At 39.9% G+C, this 17,882-nt stretch overlaps 1 protein-coding gene across 2 annotated transcripts in view; it reads left to right on the top strand.

Moving 5' to 3' along the window:
- LOC127447516 (unconventional myosin-XVI-like) overlaps positions 1-17,882 on the top strand; it is a 296,555-nt gene that overhangs the window by 262,876 nt on the left and 15,797 nt on the right. For both annotated transcript variants that reach the window (XM_051709448.1, XM_051709447.1), the window contains exons 34-35: positions 2,271-2,356; positions 10,675-10,764. In XM_051709448.1, coding sequence (XP_051565408.1) covers positions 2,271-2,356; positions 10,675-10,722 — 134 coding nt within the window. In that variant the 3' untranslated portion in view covers positions 10,723-10,764. The remainder of the gene's footprint in view (positions 1-2,270; positions 2,357-10,674; positions 10,765-17,882) is intronic.

Below are 17,882 nucleotides of genomic sequence, written 5' to 3'. Positions count from 1 at the left end.
GCACAGAGACAATGGAGTTTGCATGCGTGAGAAAATATTGGAAATAAAGCGAGAGATAAAAGGGAATGAAAGAATGGCAGAATGAGGGCAGTTGGTGGAGGATGTTGATGAGATCCATAGAAGGGGAAATGGAGAAATGGACAAGAGAAGATGAAGTTAGCTGACCCAGGCAGTCCATGATTAAAGTGAAAGACACTGCGATTGATAAAGTGCTCTGCCTCCCTCACATAAACACTCATATACACACACTCGCTTGGCCTTTTGTGCCCTCAGTGAGGCTAATATCTGTGTGTATCTGTGTAAACTACCACATGCCACATGAGGGGATGTAGCAGAAAGTGGGCAGAAGTTTGAGACATGCAGCTCAGATAAAGTATTGACCAAAACACTCAGACATTATACAGTATGCCTGCATCTTCAAGATAATGCAATACGAATAATTAGTACAGTTTATGATTGTGATGCACATCAAAGCCGCATATTCCTGTATGTGCATGCAGGGTCCTGCCAATTGCAGATGAATTGAGGAAATTTACTAGCCATTACTGTATGTTATTATTTATTTATTTATTTATTTTGGATCCTTCTTCAAAATTATTTTTGCAATTTTTTTTATTATTGGAATAGTGGAGAGGTAAGAAGAAATGCTAGGGACAAGATGGGGAGTTGGTGTCAAAAACAAATTTACTACCCACCAGGCCACGTTTCTAATATTTAGCATTATTATTTGTTATTTTTTTACCCATATGACATTAGAATTATCTAGCAACAGATGTTTAATTTAGTAGACAGTTTGTATGTCTTTGAGTCACTGATGTAAGGGTCAGACCATCATTCTAATTCAGTTTAGGCCCTGTACTATGTTTTAGTTCCTAATAGAGTGCACAGCTTGTTTCCGCAAGTAAAAATCACATTTATTTTATTTTATTTTATTTTATTTATTTATTTTGCTTGTTTGTTTCCCATAGGGGATTTGATTATTAATGATAACATATGAACTTTTAAAGGCAGATCTACTGTGAGCTATGAGGTTGTTAAAAGATGGCATATGCTTCTGCTGAAGCCATCTGTCTGCATTATTTGAACTTAATTTTATAAAAAACACATTTAATAGTGGAATTTTAGGTGAAGAACTGCACTACCAGTGATCCTGAGAGGGGAAATCCACTAGTCAGAGTATCGCGGCCAGTCTCTCTACACTTTCAAACTACTTATATTTGTGTATATATATCAGAATATTTTGCAATATGCTTTAAATATACACTCACTGAGAACTTTATTAGGAACACTATGGTCTTAATAAAGTGTCTGACGTGGTCTTCTGCTGTTGTAGCCCATCCGCCTCAAGGTTCAACATGCTGTGCATTCTGAGATGCTGTTCTGCTCACTACAATTTTACAGAGTGGTTATCTGAGTTACTCTAGCCTTTCTGTCAGCTGAAACCAGTCTGGCCATTCTCCGTTGACCTCTCTCATCAACAAGGTGTTTCCATCTGCAGAACTGGTGCTCACTGGATGTTTTTTATTTTTGGCACCATTCTGAGTAAACTCTAGAGGCTATTGTGTGTAAAAATCCCAGGAGATCAGCAGTTACAGAAATACTCAAACCAGCCCGTCTGGCACCAACAACCATGCCACGGTCAAAATCACTGAGATCACATTTATTCCCCATTCTGATGGATGATGTGAACATTAACTGAAGCTCCTGACCCGTATCTGAATGATTTTATGCATTTCACTGCTGACACACGATTGGCTGATTAGATAATTGCATGAATATGTAGGTGTTCCTAAGAAAGTGCTCAGTGAGTGTATTGATTCTATACTTATAATCGACAACTTTGAATTAGGAGTTTTATTTATTATTATTTTTATTTTTATTAAGCCATTCACAATGGTGCATGGGATTGTAGTTCAATACCTCATAAAAATGTTTAACAGAGTCTTGTAACTTTGTCTTTTTGTCTGATTTTTAAATGCTTTTTTGCTTCAAACCAAAATTTGTAATGTGATTCACCTCGGAGCTGGTTGGTTTGGTTCATGACTTATAACTCTTGTAAAGATATTTATGAAAACTTTAAAAAGTAAAAAATTAATGGGAAAAATACTTCCAAAACCAAGACAGCTGAAAAAGTGGGCAAGCACTGTTTGACAACCAACACTTTTATTTACTCGCCAAAGCCAATTTTTACTAGAACTAGAATTAAAAAATTAAATTTTGAACACTGTGTGAATGTTACATTTCAGATCTGGTAATTTCTCTCTAAACAGGGATGCTGGAAGATGAGGGACATCCAAAGTCAAACCCATCCAGTACCTCGACGTTACATAGGCACATGGACAGCCATCACACTCAGGTGAAGCATGTACACAGCTCACACAAACATGCACATATGTACACATTCTCTTAAAGCATCTGTCATCCTCTCTTCCGAGGGGAGCAGGTCTCCCGTGACCCCAAATGGCAGATGTAATCATGGGTAATGCAAGTGAGAGCGGGTTCCATGTCAGTCCAGACTCAGCACTCTGCCAAATGAAAAGCATGGAGGCTTATCTGGAGATCGTATTCAGAGGTCCATTAGAGAGAGAGAGAGAGAGAGAGAGAGAGGTGGTGCTCTGTCCCAGCTTTCCTCAGCTGTGGATGCTATGTGGGAAGAGGTTGAAATGATCACTGTGTGTCCTCTGTGCTTCTCAAGCAGGGTAACCCTCACAAACCATTAAAATGAATGAGGGGACACCGAGAGCTTTCTGCTTCACTAACATTATCTGTCTCTCCTTCTCTGTACAGTATCTTTCTCTGACTAGTGGGGTTGGGAATCTAGAACTTAAAAAACGCGTTAGGGTCATGTTAGGGTTTGAGTAAAAAATACTCAAGCTGAATTATTTTTTTGACGTTTGGTTCCATTAATAGTTCTTAAATATCTGATGGCCATAAAGATATCTAGGCATCCTTAAAGGGGTCAAGTCATGAGGAATCAAATTTTCCTTGATATTTTGACATACAAGAGGTCATTCTACTCTAAAACAATAAATAAAAATACTGTCAATCCAGAACTCAAAGCTAAATCCCCAATGTGATAAAGCCACATTGAAACCAAGCTGCAAAAACACCACGTTCTCTACTTCCGCAACTTTCCTACGTCACTAGGGGGCCCATTACTTCATAACCGACTCTACAGTGAAAAAACATCAACTCCTACTTTACATCATTGCACCCTCAGCCACACCCACTGGCACTCTGTTCGTACTCAGAGAGAGAGAGAGAGAGAGAGAGCAGGACAAACAGGCCTAGTGTGGCCTAACAATTCCTGAACAACAAAGGGGACCCATCTGGCCTATTTTGAATTTTTATTTATTTATTTATTTTTATTTTTTTATGAACTCTCGCCACTTTTAAATGATGCAGTGTCAAGTTACAACTCTGAAAAGGAGACCCCATTTTGTTTCATCAGCTGCTCTGGGTCTTGCTGTTTTGAGCAGAAACACGTCCTGGTCATGATCTTTCGCCCATCTGAGCTATTTTTAATTGTTTGTATATGTAAACATGAACTAGACGGACGTCTTTGACTGTTTTGATGCGTTTCCAGCAATGTGCACCTCGGTGCAGCCTGAAACTCTTGTTTTACCGTGCTTTGGACTATGTATGTGCGTTTTTTTTTTCCGGTATCAGCGGGATTGTTTGTGAACCAGATATAATACAATTCAAGCTTTACAAAGGAACTGTTATTGAAGGATGGGGCAGTAAAAAACACTTGAACCCGATCGCAAAACCGCAAGTAAATGGTTTAATTCATGAATATTTCAAATGTCATGACTGTTTCATAGTTTATGGTGCTGCTGTGCTTGTATGAGCTTTATATGTAAACCCTGAAATTTAGTTTTATAATATTGGGGACCTTGTTCATTCTCTTCCGATTGAGTTTCAAATATGTCTGTATTTGAGGGGCTGCACGTTGTTAGACAATTTTTAAGGTGGCCAAAACTGAGCATTTCAGACAGAGAGAGGATGGAGAATGATCATATATTATTATTGGTGCAAAAAAGCTTTATTAACAAAAAAACAACTTCACTAACATTATCAGTGGACCTCAGGGAAGATAATAAAATGATTAAAAAAAATAAAAATAAAAAAAAGAGTATGTCATGACTCCTTTAAAATATTTAGATATATTAACCTGAGAAGCATATTTACTTGTTTTCAGGGAATATATCTTGGATTAAGTTAAACAGTAAATAGTGTTCTAGTTTTAAGCACAAACCTCTCTAAATTTTGAGTTATGCTTAAAACAAGAAAAAAAAAGAAACTATTAGCCAGTGAGGTAAGAAAATTAAATGTAATTCAAGATATATTTTCTTAAAACAAGTCCTAATATCTTATTCAGTTTTACTTCTCAAGTAAATGTTGCTGTTTGCATAGTACAACAAAACATCTGATTTTGGAACACTTATAAGACTTATAAATTATTATTTTGAATGAATCTGTCAAAAAGACTCACAAATCAGTCTTACACAAAGTTTGAGTCTTAATAATTCTACTTAAATTAAATAATTGTTGACAGGAATTGTTTTTAGTATTATGGTTTAGTATACATTTATATTGGGGGGGGGAGATGACTTCTTCAAAAGTTCTAAAAGCATCGTTAATAAGAAAGAAAAACAGAATTGTCCAATTCTTTGATTCCCACCACATTTGTCCATCTTTCTTACTCTGGTGCCTTCTAAACAAGTATGACTTATAGAGGTAGGAATCCAAAGATTTGTTTAAAATTCAAATCACAAAAAACAGACATGGGATAGGTGCTGAAGAAAGACTGATGTACATAGGGTTTGTGATGTGCATTTTTTATAAACTGATGTTACATCAGTGGGTTAGCTCCTTTATAGATAGCTATGACCGTGACATTCATGGCATGACATGGTCAGTATATAATGTATGTGACTGCGAATCACTAACAGGTAGACCATATCAGGAATGAGAAAGCCGGTTGGTAGTAACATTGAAAAAGACAATACATATGCATACAATCGTGCATGCACACAAAGCCATGGCTACAGCAGACACCATCTGCTGATGGGATTGAACACAGATATATGGCACTGTCACTTGCTGACAGCAAAGAGAGAATTCTTGGATTTATAGCAGTCAAATGATCATTTTATGAGCTTATGTGCTTTGTAGAGTACTTTGCACAGCTGTGACTGTATCGTCTCACGTAAATGTTTCATCAGAGCTGAATGACTTTGACTCTGTTCCAAAACCTAGTGAGCTGCCTTTTTAGGCAGCATTCTAGGCTGTCCAGACAAAAGTAAATACATACGACTTTAAATACATTTCATTCGATACTGAAAAATATTGATAAAAACATAGTTCAATCCCATTTAAAATTACTTATTTAATATTTATGAGTACTTATTGTATTTAGGCTTAATAGTGTCACATCTTTAACTTAGCAACATTCTAAAATTAAACTAGTGTAATCAAATGTGAATCGTATATCTTGTGTGATTCACGTGAGAAGCGCTATGTTGCTGCCTGTGTAGAGCATTCCAAATTAATCCCTTTTGAGGTTCCTCACAAGCAGCCTATGTAGATAGCAAGGCAGCTCAATAGGTTTTGGAACAGAACTTGTATCTTTCAGAACATGTTTCTTGTAATTTTTTCTTGCCAGCATAATCTCCATACTTTGCTCAACAAATCATACGTGAATTCCAGTAATGGAAATGTGCTTTTATAATAATTGAAAGCGAGAGAGAGCGTGTTTGTGTGTGTGGCTTATACCCACCACAGTACACCTGTCAGTCTCTATACGTAATTTGTGGCCCACTGCCAAGGGCCCCACATTATGCTACTTGTGCTGAGCCTTAATGATTTATGAATATGTATTCTATGTATACAATACGGTGGCCTTGAAGTGCTCTCCCATGAAATGCATGCACTTGTCATAAAATCATGTGGGCCACTTGCTATTAAATGCAAAACAACAAGCCTTTAAACTGGAACAGTGTAAAGCAAAGCACAAAATACAAGATGGGATTTGCTCATTGCGATATTTAAGTCTGTGACAAAAATTACGATTTTTAGAATAGTATCTCTGCTCTGTAGGTCCATACAATGCAAGTGAATGGTGGCCAGAACTTTGAAGCTCCATAAAAACATATAAAGGCAGCATAAAAGTAGTCCATAAGACTCCAGTGGTTAAATCCATATCTTCAGAAGCTATATAATAGGTGTGAATAAGTCATTTTGACTATAAATCTCCACTTTCACTTTCACATTCTTCTTCTTTTGTTTTTGGCGATTCACATTCTTGTGTGTATTGCCACCTATTGGGCAGGGAGGAGAATTTAGAGTGAAAAAGGACTTAAATATTGATCTGTTTCTAACCCACACCTATAATATCACTTCTGAAGATATGGATTTAACCACTGGGTTCTTATGGATTACCTCTATGCTGTCTTTATATGTTTTTTGGACCTTCAAAGGCCTGATCACCGTTCACTTGCATTGTATGGACCTACAGAGCTGAGATATTCTTCTAAAAATCTTTGTTTGTGTCTGGCAGAAGAAAGACAGTCATACACATCTGGGATGGCATGAGGGTGAGTAAATGAAGAGAGAATTAAAAGTTTTGGGTGAACTATCCCTTTAAGGTCACATCCACTCAAATGCGTTTTCCTTTTTCAGTTTCCTAACATAATTTTTTCCAAAGTATTTAGTACTAGAGAACGTTTTTGGTGGAGGAAAATGCTATTCTAGTGTAGATGAGAGACATGAACATTAATTAATTAATGTGAATTTAATGTGTTTTAAAACTAATACGGGTTAGTGTGCTTGCTCTGACTCAGCTGCATCGTCATATTGCCCAGCCAGTGCTGAGAGTCATGGATTGTCTATGTATTAAAAGAGGGAGCAAGATGCGTCTTAGTATATCTGTAATGGCTTCTGCATTCTGCGTTTCCAATCCAGTCTGTGCTGGCCCAGGCTAAGAATGAAAGAAGCCTGTCATTATCCTAATGAACATACAAACAGTGTAACCACTCTTTCCTGCACCTTATGTAATCTTCTGTCGGACCACTTTATTTAAAACAGCTGCGGTGTTCCCTATCCAAATGGTTTATAAATATAGAAATCCCTTGTGCTTGAAGCAACTAAAGTCTCAAGCATGTATCGAAATGTTGTGTTGACTTTTGTAACAACAGGGTGCCCTTTGCATTTCACTTGTGATACCCGAGATGCTCTGTACATCAAGAAGGTCTGAGTGCCACAGCCTCTCTGGTTACAGGATCCCATACCTGTACTCAGTTTCCTGCCTGTGTCGCACGATAGGGGTCAAGGTCACAGGACATGGAAACCAGGAAGTAGCTGGAAAAAAGCTATAGGGACATGCCCACAAATATCTTTAACAATAAACACGCTGTTGTACAGATGCAAACCCATCCCCTACACATAATTATTCAAATGGATGATGAAATATTCACAGGTACAGAATTGCCCCCTACAGAGGGAAGTGAATCTATACACTAGCACTCTCTGAAATTGGACACTAACCTTTTAAACCACAACAGCTAGAGTTTATACTCACTCACTACAAATACTCAGCCCTCCGGTAACTTTACACTGAAGTTTCAGATTCACCGTTCAGTGCCAAATATGCATAAACAAAACATTGAATAAAACAATGCTTAAACGTCATGTACGCCATGAAGTTCACTTTGCTGTCCAAACAGACCAGTTAAAGACCCCATGAAATTGTTTTACGATTGTATTTTTATTTTTGTTTATTTTTTGGTCTCTGTTGACGTATTTCCTGATAAAGCAGAAGCTTAGGGCCATGAACCATGATTTGCTACTTGCTTGTCAGTTGCAAATGGTTTTAGGGGGAGGGACATTCTCATTCTAGAGAATTTGATTGGACAGCAATTTGTCTAGTGCAAGATGAGTGATCAGTATATTTAATCTGTTTTCCCAGAAGAAAAAGACTGTATATTTTATGTGTGTATATCTGCTAAAAGTGAGTTTTGTCAACTTTTAGAAGTACCCTAGCATATAGATGGCCTCAGAGCTAGCACAGACTAACTAAAAGCCGCAGACTCTTATTTTGATTTCATGGGGTCTTTAGTTATGAGATTAGGACAAAACCATGATCTAAGAGTCCATCTTAGTCTTAACGCATTTATCCATGTAGCATCAAACAGCACAACCCAGGTCCGACACATGGTTTTATCTGTTCCAGTAATAACCATCCCTTTATCTAAGTCCTGACCTGAGGATAAACAGATGGCAGTGTCGATGTGCCCCATCACTCAAATGTAACCCCACCAGGGGTCAATCTCAAAGGGACACTCTTCCGCTTAATGTCCTCATGGTACTCGGAAGCAGGAAACAGCCTTTTAATGCCCCTTAACATGTATTAGCACATGCCTGCTTCATGTTTCCCTGTCTTTGTTCTCTGTATCTTACTCCTCCTCTTGTCTGGTTCATCCACTCCTTATTGATCCATATCGTAATGTCCCATAATATGCAGAAAATCATCATGTTTAATTATTGATCAGCCTGGTTTTGCCGGAGATTGCAACTGAGAACAAGAATGAGGCGGGCACGCGCTGTTCTTATCGGCATTCCAATCCAATGGATGGAGAAGATTGCTTAGAAAATGACAGCAGAAGGAATAAAGTGTTCCCGCACTGCCGGTCTGGTAATGGACGATTGAAGAGGACACGCAAGAGGCCATCTGCTCTGATAGAGATGCTGTGGATCACACAGTCCTGTAGATGGTGACTAGCATGCGATGAACCCTCAAAGATCTGTTGCACTCTGAACTGTAAATACAGTGACCCCAAACAGTATTCGGACACTTAAGCCACGCTTTAAAATGTATGAATGTCACTGCATTTGATAACAATATATCATGGCATTTATAGTCAAGGTGAAGGGTGTTATTACTGCACCACTCATGGCACCAAATGGAATTGCTAAAATAATGACTTTTTAAAAAGACAGCCCCCCCCCAATTTCCTCTGTCTTCCCTCCTTTTCCAGGCTCTTGTTATATCTAGACTTGACTACTGCAATGCTCTTATGTCAGGACTTTCTGCATGTACAGTTAAACCTCATCAACTGATCCAGAATGCAGCGGCACAATTGGTCTTTAAAGAGCCCAAGAGAGCGCACGTCAAGCCTCTTTTCATCACACTGCAGTGGTTACCAGTGGTTGCTCGCATCAAATTCAAGGCATTGATGCTTGCCTACAAAACAACCACTGGTTCCGCACCCCCTTATCTACACTAGCTACTTCAAGTCTATGTGCCCTCCAGAAGCTTAAGATCAGTGGGTGAGCAGCGCCTCAAGGTACCATCTCACAGAGGCACAAAATCACTTTCCCAGACCTTCACTTCATCCTTATCTCACTGCTGGAATGACCTTCCAAACCCCACCCAAGCAGTTGATTCTCTAGCCACCTTCAAAAAACATCTCTTGACCCAGTCCTTCTAATGCAAAAACTGTCTTCTTTCTTCTCTATTAAAATAAAAATAATCTAAATTTGTCTGTCTCTCACCTTCCTCTCTACTTGAGCTTCTTTAAGCAATTTGCAACTTTGTATTACAGCACTTCTCTTATTACTGCTACCATAGGCTGAATTACTTCTATTGTACTCCTCATTTGTAAGTTGCTTTGGATAAAAGTGTCTGCTAAATGAATAAATGTAAATGTATTCAGCTCTCACACTAAACTTGCGCCATTGGTTGAGGCAATGTTGCTGTATCAGGTTGGTTGGAATGCTTAAACAAATGGAGAAATGTTTAGGAAGCATCATTGAGCCACATTGTTTACATTCTGGGGGGAAATAAACCTTAAATAAAGCCAAACCTTAAATATCAACCACAAATATTAAGCTGGGATGGGAGAAAGTATTGACAAATTACATAATTTGACTATAAAGAAAGATAGCACACTTTTCAAGCAAAACTTTACTTGAAAAAAAGTTTTTATTTTTTAAGTTTTAAATGTTTAAACAACAGATAAACTGTTCAATATTAAGATAAGAAGTATTTTAAAACTTTTTGGTTATCAAACAATAGTGGAACATGTCCAGTTTAATATGATGAACCATGGGCAAATTCCAATCGAAAGTGATCATCCCAATGCCCTACTCACTCCAAAGGACAGAACTCTTGAAGTGGGCACTCTTAAGGGAGCTTGCATTTACTGTATTAATGTACAGAACCATTCGCTAACAGTCTTGTAGAAGGGCCCTTCCTGAAAAAAAAATCATTTTCTTACTTTCGTTTGGAACGACCCTTTGAGTGGCTTCTCCTTCCGGTAGTGCCGTTCAAGGATGCAAAAATGCAGTTTGGAAAACACCCAATACCTGTGTGAACTTGAGGCGACCACTGTATGTATCAGAACTTTTTGCATACTGGTATACTGAAAAGGTAATTTCCGTGAAATGTTGTTTGTTTGCACATCTTGAAATAGACTCTGCCTCCTCAATCAGAACAACCTTGTGTTGATAAAATCTCTTTGTGCAAGTTTCCCTGGCTTTCAATAATAAAATGCCTGCAGTGCACATTGCTACATTTACTCACATGTATTAAGCACATGATTTCATGTTTTGAAAAGAATGTAAGAAATGCTGTATATGTGTTTTGAATGCTCTCTCTCTCCTCTCTTTCAGAGGGGTCACCTCAACTTCTCGCCCTTCGGTGCAGGGGCGGCGCTGTAGGCTGGGGGGCTGAATTAGCCCCCGGGCCTGTGTAGGGATGGGGTGAGTTTGGTCTGTAGCACAGTACCTCACTGGCTGCCCTTCACCTCGCACTCTCCCTTTATTTTTAGTTTCCATGCTGTTGAAGGAAACTGCAGCTCACTGCAACATTCATTGGAGTAGCTCTTGGGAAGTGATAAGGAAGGCCACTACCATTATGATCCAGGATCATACATGATAATGTTGTCTTACAGTATCAAAGTATCATTGTTAAAGAGATAGTTCACCCCAAAATGTAAATATTGTGATTATATACTCACCCTCATGTCGTTTCAAACATGTATGCTGTTATTTTTATTTTTTCTATGGAACAAGAAAAAGAATTGTCATGCTGCAATTTCCATACAATGACAGTTTATAGTGACCAAGAGGGGGGAAAAACACTAAAAAAGGACCCTAAACAAGGTAGTATAAATTTTGAGCTATATTCTAAGTCTTCAGATACAATATAATAGCTTTGTATGATGAACAAACAGAAATTAAAGTTGAATTGAATTCACTGATAGTTTCCCCTCTGTTGAAGCTCTGAAATGGACCACAAAAATGGCTTATTATCACCTTTTGATGGCAACAACACCAAAAGCTATAGTTTTCCATGTGATCTCATTTCATTGAAATGGCCATATTTGTTTTCGAGAGCTAAAGCAGAGGGACAGATTTTCAGTGAATAAAGAAATTTCACTGTTTGTCACTAAGCTATTATATGGACTACTTTTATGGTACTTTTTGTGTGTTTTCTTGTCCATTTTGGATCTTGACAGACATGATCTCAATGCATTTTTGGGTGAACTATTCCTTTAAATGTTATATTCTTGAGAATCAGATGTACAGTCAGTGACCTACAAATAGCATGTAATAGTGCTTCTTGTTCACAGTTACTTTTTGAATGTGTAAGACAGGAGACACAGTCACAGTTTTATAGTCAATCTCTGTTCACTTGAAAATGAGCTGCAGTTTTTGTTGAAATTCCACAATTCCTCACCGCTGGCTCTTCTTTTGTTGCTGCATACATAGCAACCCTGCTCTTTTTGATCCCTCATTCAGTCTGTTTCCTTTTTTGTTCTCTCCTTTCCTAAATGTTGCTTATTGATTTTCTTCTGAGACAGATGCTCTTTATGGAGTTTGTCCTCATGCTGAGGCACTCATTGTTGCCTGCTGAATCATGCCTTAGAGGGAGTATGGAGCAGAGCCATGTCACTGCACTGAATCAATGGCACTTGCTCTAACATTTCAACCACAAACAAATGTTCACATGTGCCACACATATGGCCAGAGGTAACAGTGTATAATAATGCAAATGGAGATATATTAGGGATGGACACGACTAATTCCTGTGATAAATCATGAGACCGCAATAATTGCATGGCTTTTTTTTTTTTTTTTTTTTCATTGACAACTCTAAAGAATCTGGCTAAAAGGGTCACATTTTTACACATTTTACGTTTTCATTTTCGGAAGTATGGCGTTCTGACACCACTGTACACTGTGGCTTTCAGACAAACAATGCTCAGCACGCAGGCGAGATAACATGGTGTTCACACAAGACACATTCATCCTTTGACACAGCTAGATGGTTAGTTTTGATAAATATTATTTATATGTGTTTTTAAAAGTTTAACAATTTGTAACTTGACATGCTGTCTTAAAACTTGATACTCATGGTGCAAGACACTGAAGAAATAATTTGACACAATGAGCTAAAACGTCTGTCTGACACATTCTGTAATATATAGACCAACAATTACAAAATAGTGCAATATTGGGATTATATATTTGTAAAGTACTCAAAAATAAAAAATTTAAAAATAAAAATAAAAAATGACCAAAATACCATCCCTGAATAGGAATTATATATTTGTAAAGTACTCAAAAACAAAATGGCCAAAAAGACCATCCCTGACATAAACATAAAAAACACATTGTGGATGGTATCCAAACGCTTGAAACCAGAGGCATCTGCAGTTGCAACAACTCTCTGAACGATTTAGCGGACTAGATCTGCTACGCTGCTGCTGCACAATTAGGAAAATACAAGACATGCTGCATAAAGCATGAATGACATGCTGCTGCACAATTAGACGTAAAAACAAGCCCCTGCAGCAGACAGGTTGAGCTGTGGAAGGGGAGGGTTTATGAGGAAATTCTCGCTGTGTGCTGCTGTGAAACCAGCTTACTTGCAAACTAAGCAAATTTAAATGTTAGGCAAAGAGAGAGTACACAAGTTGAATGGCTACCCGATTACACGTCAAAGGACCTATCAGCTTACACCATGTGAGCCGATTGGCTAACAGATAACAGTTTAAAAGAACCTACCTGCTTGCGCCATTCAGAGTTTCATGCCTGAACTTAGTCATATATCCTTGAGCTCTGTAGTGCACTTGACCCCAGACATCCTCTGCCTTCTACCTTCAGGCTAATATAGATTTATGAGTGACACGGGTATCAGTTTAGCCTGTAAAACCCTCCAATTATCAGGTTTGTCCTGCCTTAACATGGTTTGATATGCCTGTCAAGGCTTCAGAGATTTAAAGAGCACCTATTATGGTTTTTCAAATATTACCTTTCATGTAGTGTGTTATATAGCTGTTTGTGAATTTAAAAAATCTGCAAAGTTTCAAAAATTAAAGTGCATGTCAAATGGAGTTATTGACTCCCAAAAGAAAGAAACGATTCTGAACACCTGAAACGAGTCGTTAATCAAATCAAATCACTTTATTGTCACACAGCCATATACACAAGTGCAATGGTGTGTGAAATTCTTGGGTGCAGTTCCGATCAACATAGCAGTCGTGACAGTGATGAGACAGTACCAATTTACAATAACATCAAATTAACACAGCACAATTTAAACATCTGATATACACATAATTACACTCAACAATATACAAATAATAACATACATTGTACAGTATACAATACGCACTATATAGATACACATTATTCAATAAAAATAAAAATATACAAAAAAGTATATATAGTAGTATATATAGAATGTACAGTATTGTACTGTATTGATATTCAGGCTGTCGGTTGATAGTCAGTTGTTAAGAGAGAATATAATATAATAATAATATAATTTATGACAGTCCGGTGTGAGATATAAGAGTAAGGGTAATAAAGTGCAGTGCTGATTTATTTTGATCGTGGGAGATCAAGAGTTCAGAAATCTGATTACTTGGGGGAAGAAGCTGTCATGGAGTCGGCTGGTGCGGGTCCTGATGCTGCGATACCGCCTGCCTGATGGTAGCAGTGAGAACAGCCCATGGCTCGGGTGGCTGGAGTCTCTGATGATCCTCCGAGCTTTTTTCACACACCGCCTTGTATATATTTCCTGGAGGGAGGGAAGCTCACCTCCGATGATGTGTCTGGCAGTTCGCATCACCCTTTGCAGTGCTTTGCGGTTCTGGGTGGTGCTATTGCCGTACCAGGCGGAGATGCAGCCAGTCAGGATGCTCTCTACAGTGCAGGTGTAGAACCGTGTGAGGATGTGGCGGTTCATTCCAAACTTCCTCAGCTGTCTCAGGAAGAAGAGGCGCTGATGAGCCTTCTTCAGTGTGGATGGACCATGTGAGTTCCTCAGTGATGTGGACACCCAGGAACTTGAAGCTGCTAACTCTCTCCACTGGTGCTCCATTGATGGTGATGGGACTGTGTTCTCTGTCTTTTCTTCTGAAGTCCACCATAAGCTCCTTCGTCTTACTGACGTTGAGGGAGAGGTTGTGCTCCTGACACCAGTGTGTCAGAGTATGCACCTCCTCTCTGTAGGCTGTTTCATCATTGTCAGTGATCAGATCTACCACCGTCGTGTCATCAGCAAACTTAATGATGGCATTGGCCTATTCTAACCACCTGGCACCTGCTTGACAGGAAGTCCAGGATCCAGCTGCACAGTGAGCTGTTTAAGCCCAGAGCCCTGAGTTTCTCATCTAGCTTGGAGGGCACTATGGTGTTGAATGCTGAGCTGTAGTCTACAAACAGCATTCTAATATAAGTGTTCTTTTTTTCCAGGTGGGAGAGAGCAGTGTGTATTGTAGATGCAATGGCATCATCAGTGGAGCGGTTGTTGTGGTAAGCAAACTGCAACAGGTCAAGAGAGAGAGGCAGCACAGAGCAGATGTAATCTCTGATTAGTCTCTCAAAGCATTTGCTGATGATGGGGGTCAGAGCAACAGGACGCCAGTCATTTAAGCAAGTTATTTTTATTGCTTTGGAACAGGCACAATGGTGGATGTTTTAAAGCATGTGGGGACTACAGACAAAGAGAGGGAAAGGTTGAAAATGTCTGTAAAAACACCAGCCAGCTGGTTCGCGCACGCTCTGATGACGCGGCCCGGAATGCCGTCTGGGCCCGCGGCTTTGCGGATATTCACCCGTCGGAAGGATCGGGTTACATCCGCTACAGAGACGGAGAGTGAACTAACCTCTGTAGCTTCAGCCGCGAGAGCTCTCTCCACGAGGACGGTGTTATTTCCCTCAAAACGAGCATAAAAATTATTTAACTCATCTGGGAGAGAGGCAGCGGTGTTCATGGCGGAGTTTTTATTCCCTTTAAAGTCCGTGATGATGTTAATTCCCTGCCACATGCTTCTAGAGTTGGTGGTGTTAAACTGTCCTTCAGTCTTGCTCCGGTACTGGCGTTTTGCGGTTCTGATAGTTATTCAGAGGGCATAACTGGCTTGTTTATGCTCCTCCGTGTTCCCGGAATTAAAAGCGGAGGTCCGCACATTAAGTGCCGCGCGAACATCGTTATTTATCCATGGTTTCTGATTCGAATAGATCCGTATTGTTCTGGTTGGAACCACGTCCTCCATGCACTTTTTGATGAAACACATTACGCTATCAGCGTAAAGCTCGATGTCGTCATCAGAGGCGGACCGGAACATCTCCCAGTCCGTGTGATCAAAACAGTCTTGTAGCGTAGAGTCTGATTGGTCCGACCAGCACTGGATCGTTCTGAGGGTGGGTGCTTCCTGTTTCAGTTTCTGCCTGTAAGCGGGCAGAAGCAGAATGGAAGAGTGGTCCGATTTGCCAAATGGTGGGCGGGGGAGGGATTTGTAGCCATCCCGGAAGGGAAAGTAGCAATGGTCCAAAACCCGGTCCCCTCGTGTGTTGAAACTAATGTGCTGGTGGTATTTTGGTGCGACTGATTTTAAACTGGCTTCATTAAAGTCCCCGGTCACAATGCTCACTTATAATCCCATACAGATCCTTGAGTGCCCGGTCTGTGTCGGCTTGTGGCGGGATGTACACAGCAGTGATAATGACCGCTGTGAATTTCCTCGGTAGCCAGAATGGTCGACACAGAAGCATGAGAAATTCCAGATCAGGAGAGCAGAAAGACTTGATAGAATGTACGTTCCTCTGATCACACCAGGATTTGTTGATCATAAAACATACTCCACCACCTCTGCTTTTACCTGAGAGGTCTTTCGCTCTGTCCGCTCGGTGCACAGAGAACACCGCGGGTTCAATGGCTGAGTCTGGAATCTCCACAGACATCCAAGTTTCCGTAAGGCAGATAATGCAGCAGTCCCTCGTCTCTCGTTGGAAAGAGATCCGCGCTTTCAGCTCACAGAGCTTGTTATCCAGAGACTGAACATTTGCCAGTAGAATAGTGGGTAGCGGGGGTCAATTTGCGCGGTGTCTTACTCTGATGAGAACGCCGGCTCTGTTTCCCCTTTTCCTTTTGCGTTTCCGCGGCCGTGCTGCCCAGACAAAGGGCTCCGCTTGCGTGTTTGTAAATAGCGGGTCGGCATTGAGGAATTTGAAGTCCGGTTTACGGTGTGAAATTGCTGAACCAATGTCCAAAAGTGTTTGTCTGTCGTAAACAATAAAGCAGACAACATCCAAGACAAAAAACATAAGAATTGTGAACAAAACAAACAAAACACTACTATGTTGTGTCGGAGCTCGCAACGCAGCAGCCATACTCGGCACCATCTTGAGTCCAAGTTCTCAAGTTCTTAATATTTAGTAATTCCAGGCTTACTTCCTGTACTAATCTACGTAATTTGGTAACAAAAAACCCTCCTCTGGTCTTCACTGGCTGCTTGTTAACAGCTTGGACTCGCCCTCAAACACTACACTAAGCAGTAGACCAATCACAACAGACTGGGACATCTGACCAATCAGAGCAGAGTAGGCTCTCTGAAAGGAGGAGTTTAGAATGAATCCTTTAGAACGGATCATTGAACGAGTTGTTTCTGACACCAGGAAATAAAGGTAATGCTGCAAATTAAAGTGTTTTTTGACCTTGCATGCATGGAAATCTATTGTATGAGACCTTTAAAACAAAAACGTTTAAAAACCATAATAGGTGCTCTTTAAGATGTCCTCAAATGCTCTGCAGACTAGAGGCTCTTCAGGAACGTGCAGAGAAGCATGCATGTACTTGATTTATGAAGCTTGCATTTGTTTTTGTTCGTTGGTTAGAGAGTGAGACATCGCTTAAAGGGATAGTTCACCCAAAAATACAATTCTGTTATATCGTTCCAAACCCCAATTACTTTATTTCACGGAACACAAAATTAGCTACTTATATCAGAATGTCCAAGCTGCTCTTGTACATACAATGAAAGTGAATGGTGAACATGGCTGTCAAGCAAGATTTTAAAAGCAATATTTTAAGTGAATAATAACTTGAATTTTAACACAAAGCCATCATATGGCTTCAAAAACTTGGAATATAGTACACAAGTCATAAGGACTGTTTTATGGTGCTTTTTTGTCCTTCTGGTGCTTGACAGCCCCACTTTCATTGCATGGAAAAGAGCAGTTCCCTATCTGTCACTCACTCGACGTTAGTGTCGATGTAGTGACACTAGGGGTCACTCTTGGGAGCCCGAGACACCTCTGGTCTTTGATAAAAGGCCAATGAAAATTGGCAAGTGGTATTTGCATGCCACTCCCCCAGACATACGGGTATAAAAGGAGATGGTATGCAACCACTCATTCAGATTTTCTCTTCGGAGCCGAACGGTCATGCTCATTGAGCTGAATACTACTGTTCATTCACCTCTGCTGGATCTGACGGCGCATTTCAGCGGCTTCTCCCTCCTCTGCACTGGTGCACTGCAAAGAATGCCCCTGGCCGCTTCGGCAGAAAAACTAGAGAGTATATT

This window comes from Myxocyprinus asiaticus, chromosome 10 (assembly GCF_019703515.2).
Source record: "Myxocyprinus asiaticus isolate MX2 ecotype Aquarium Trade chromosome 10, UBuf_Myxa_2, whole genome shotgun sequence".
NCBI lineage: Eukaryota > Metazoa > Chordata > Actinopteri > Cypriniformes > Catostomidae > Myxocyprinus > Myxocyprinus asiaticus.
This window is presented reverse-complemented; position numbering and strand designations above follow the sequence as displayed.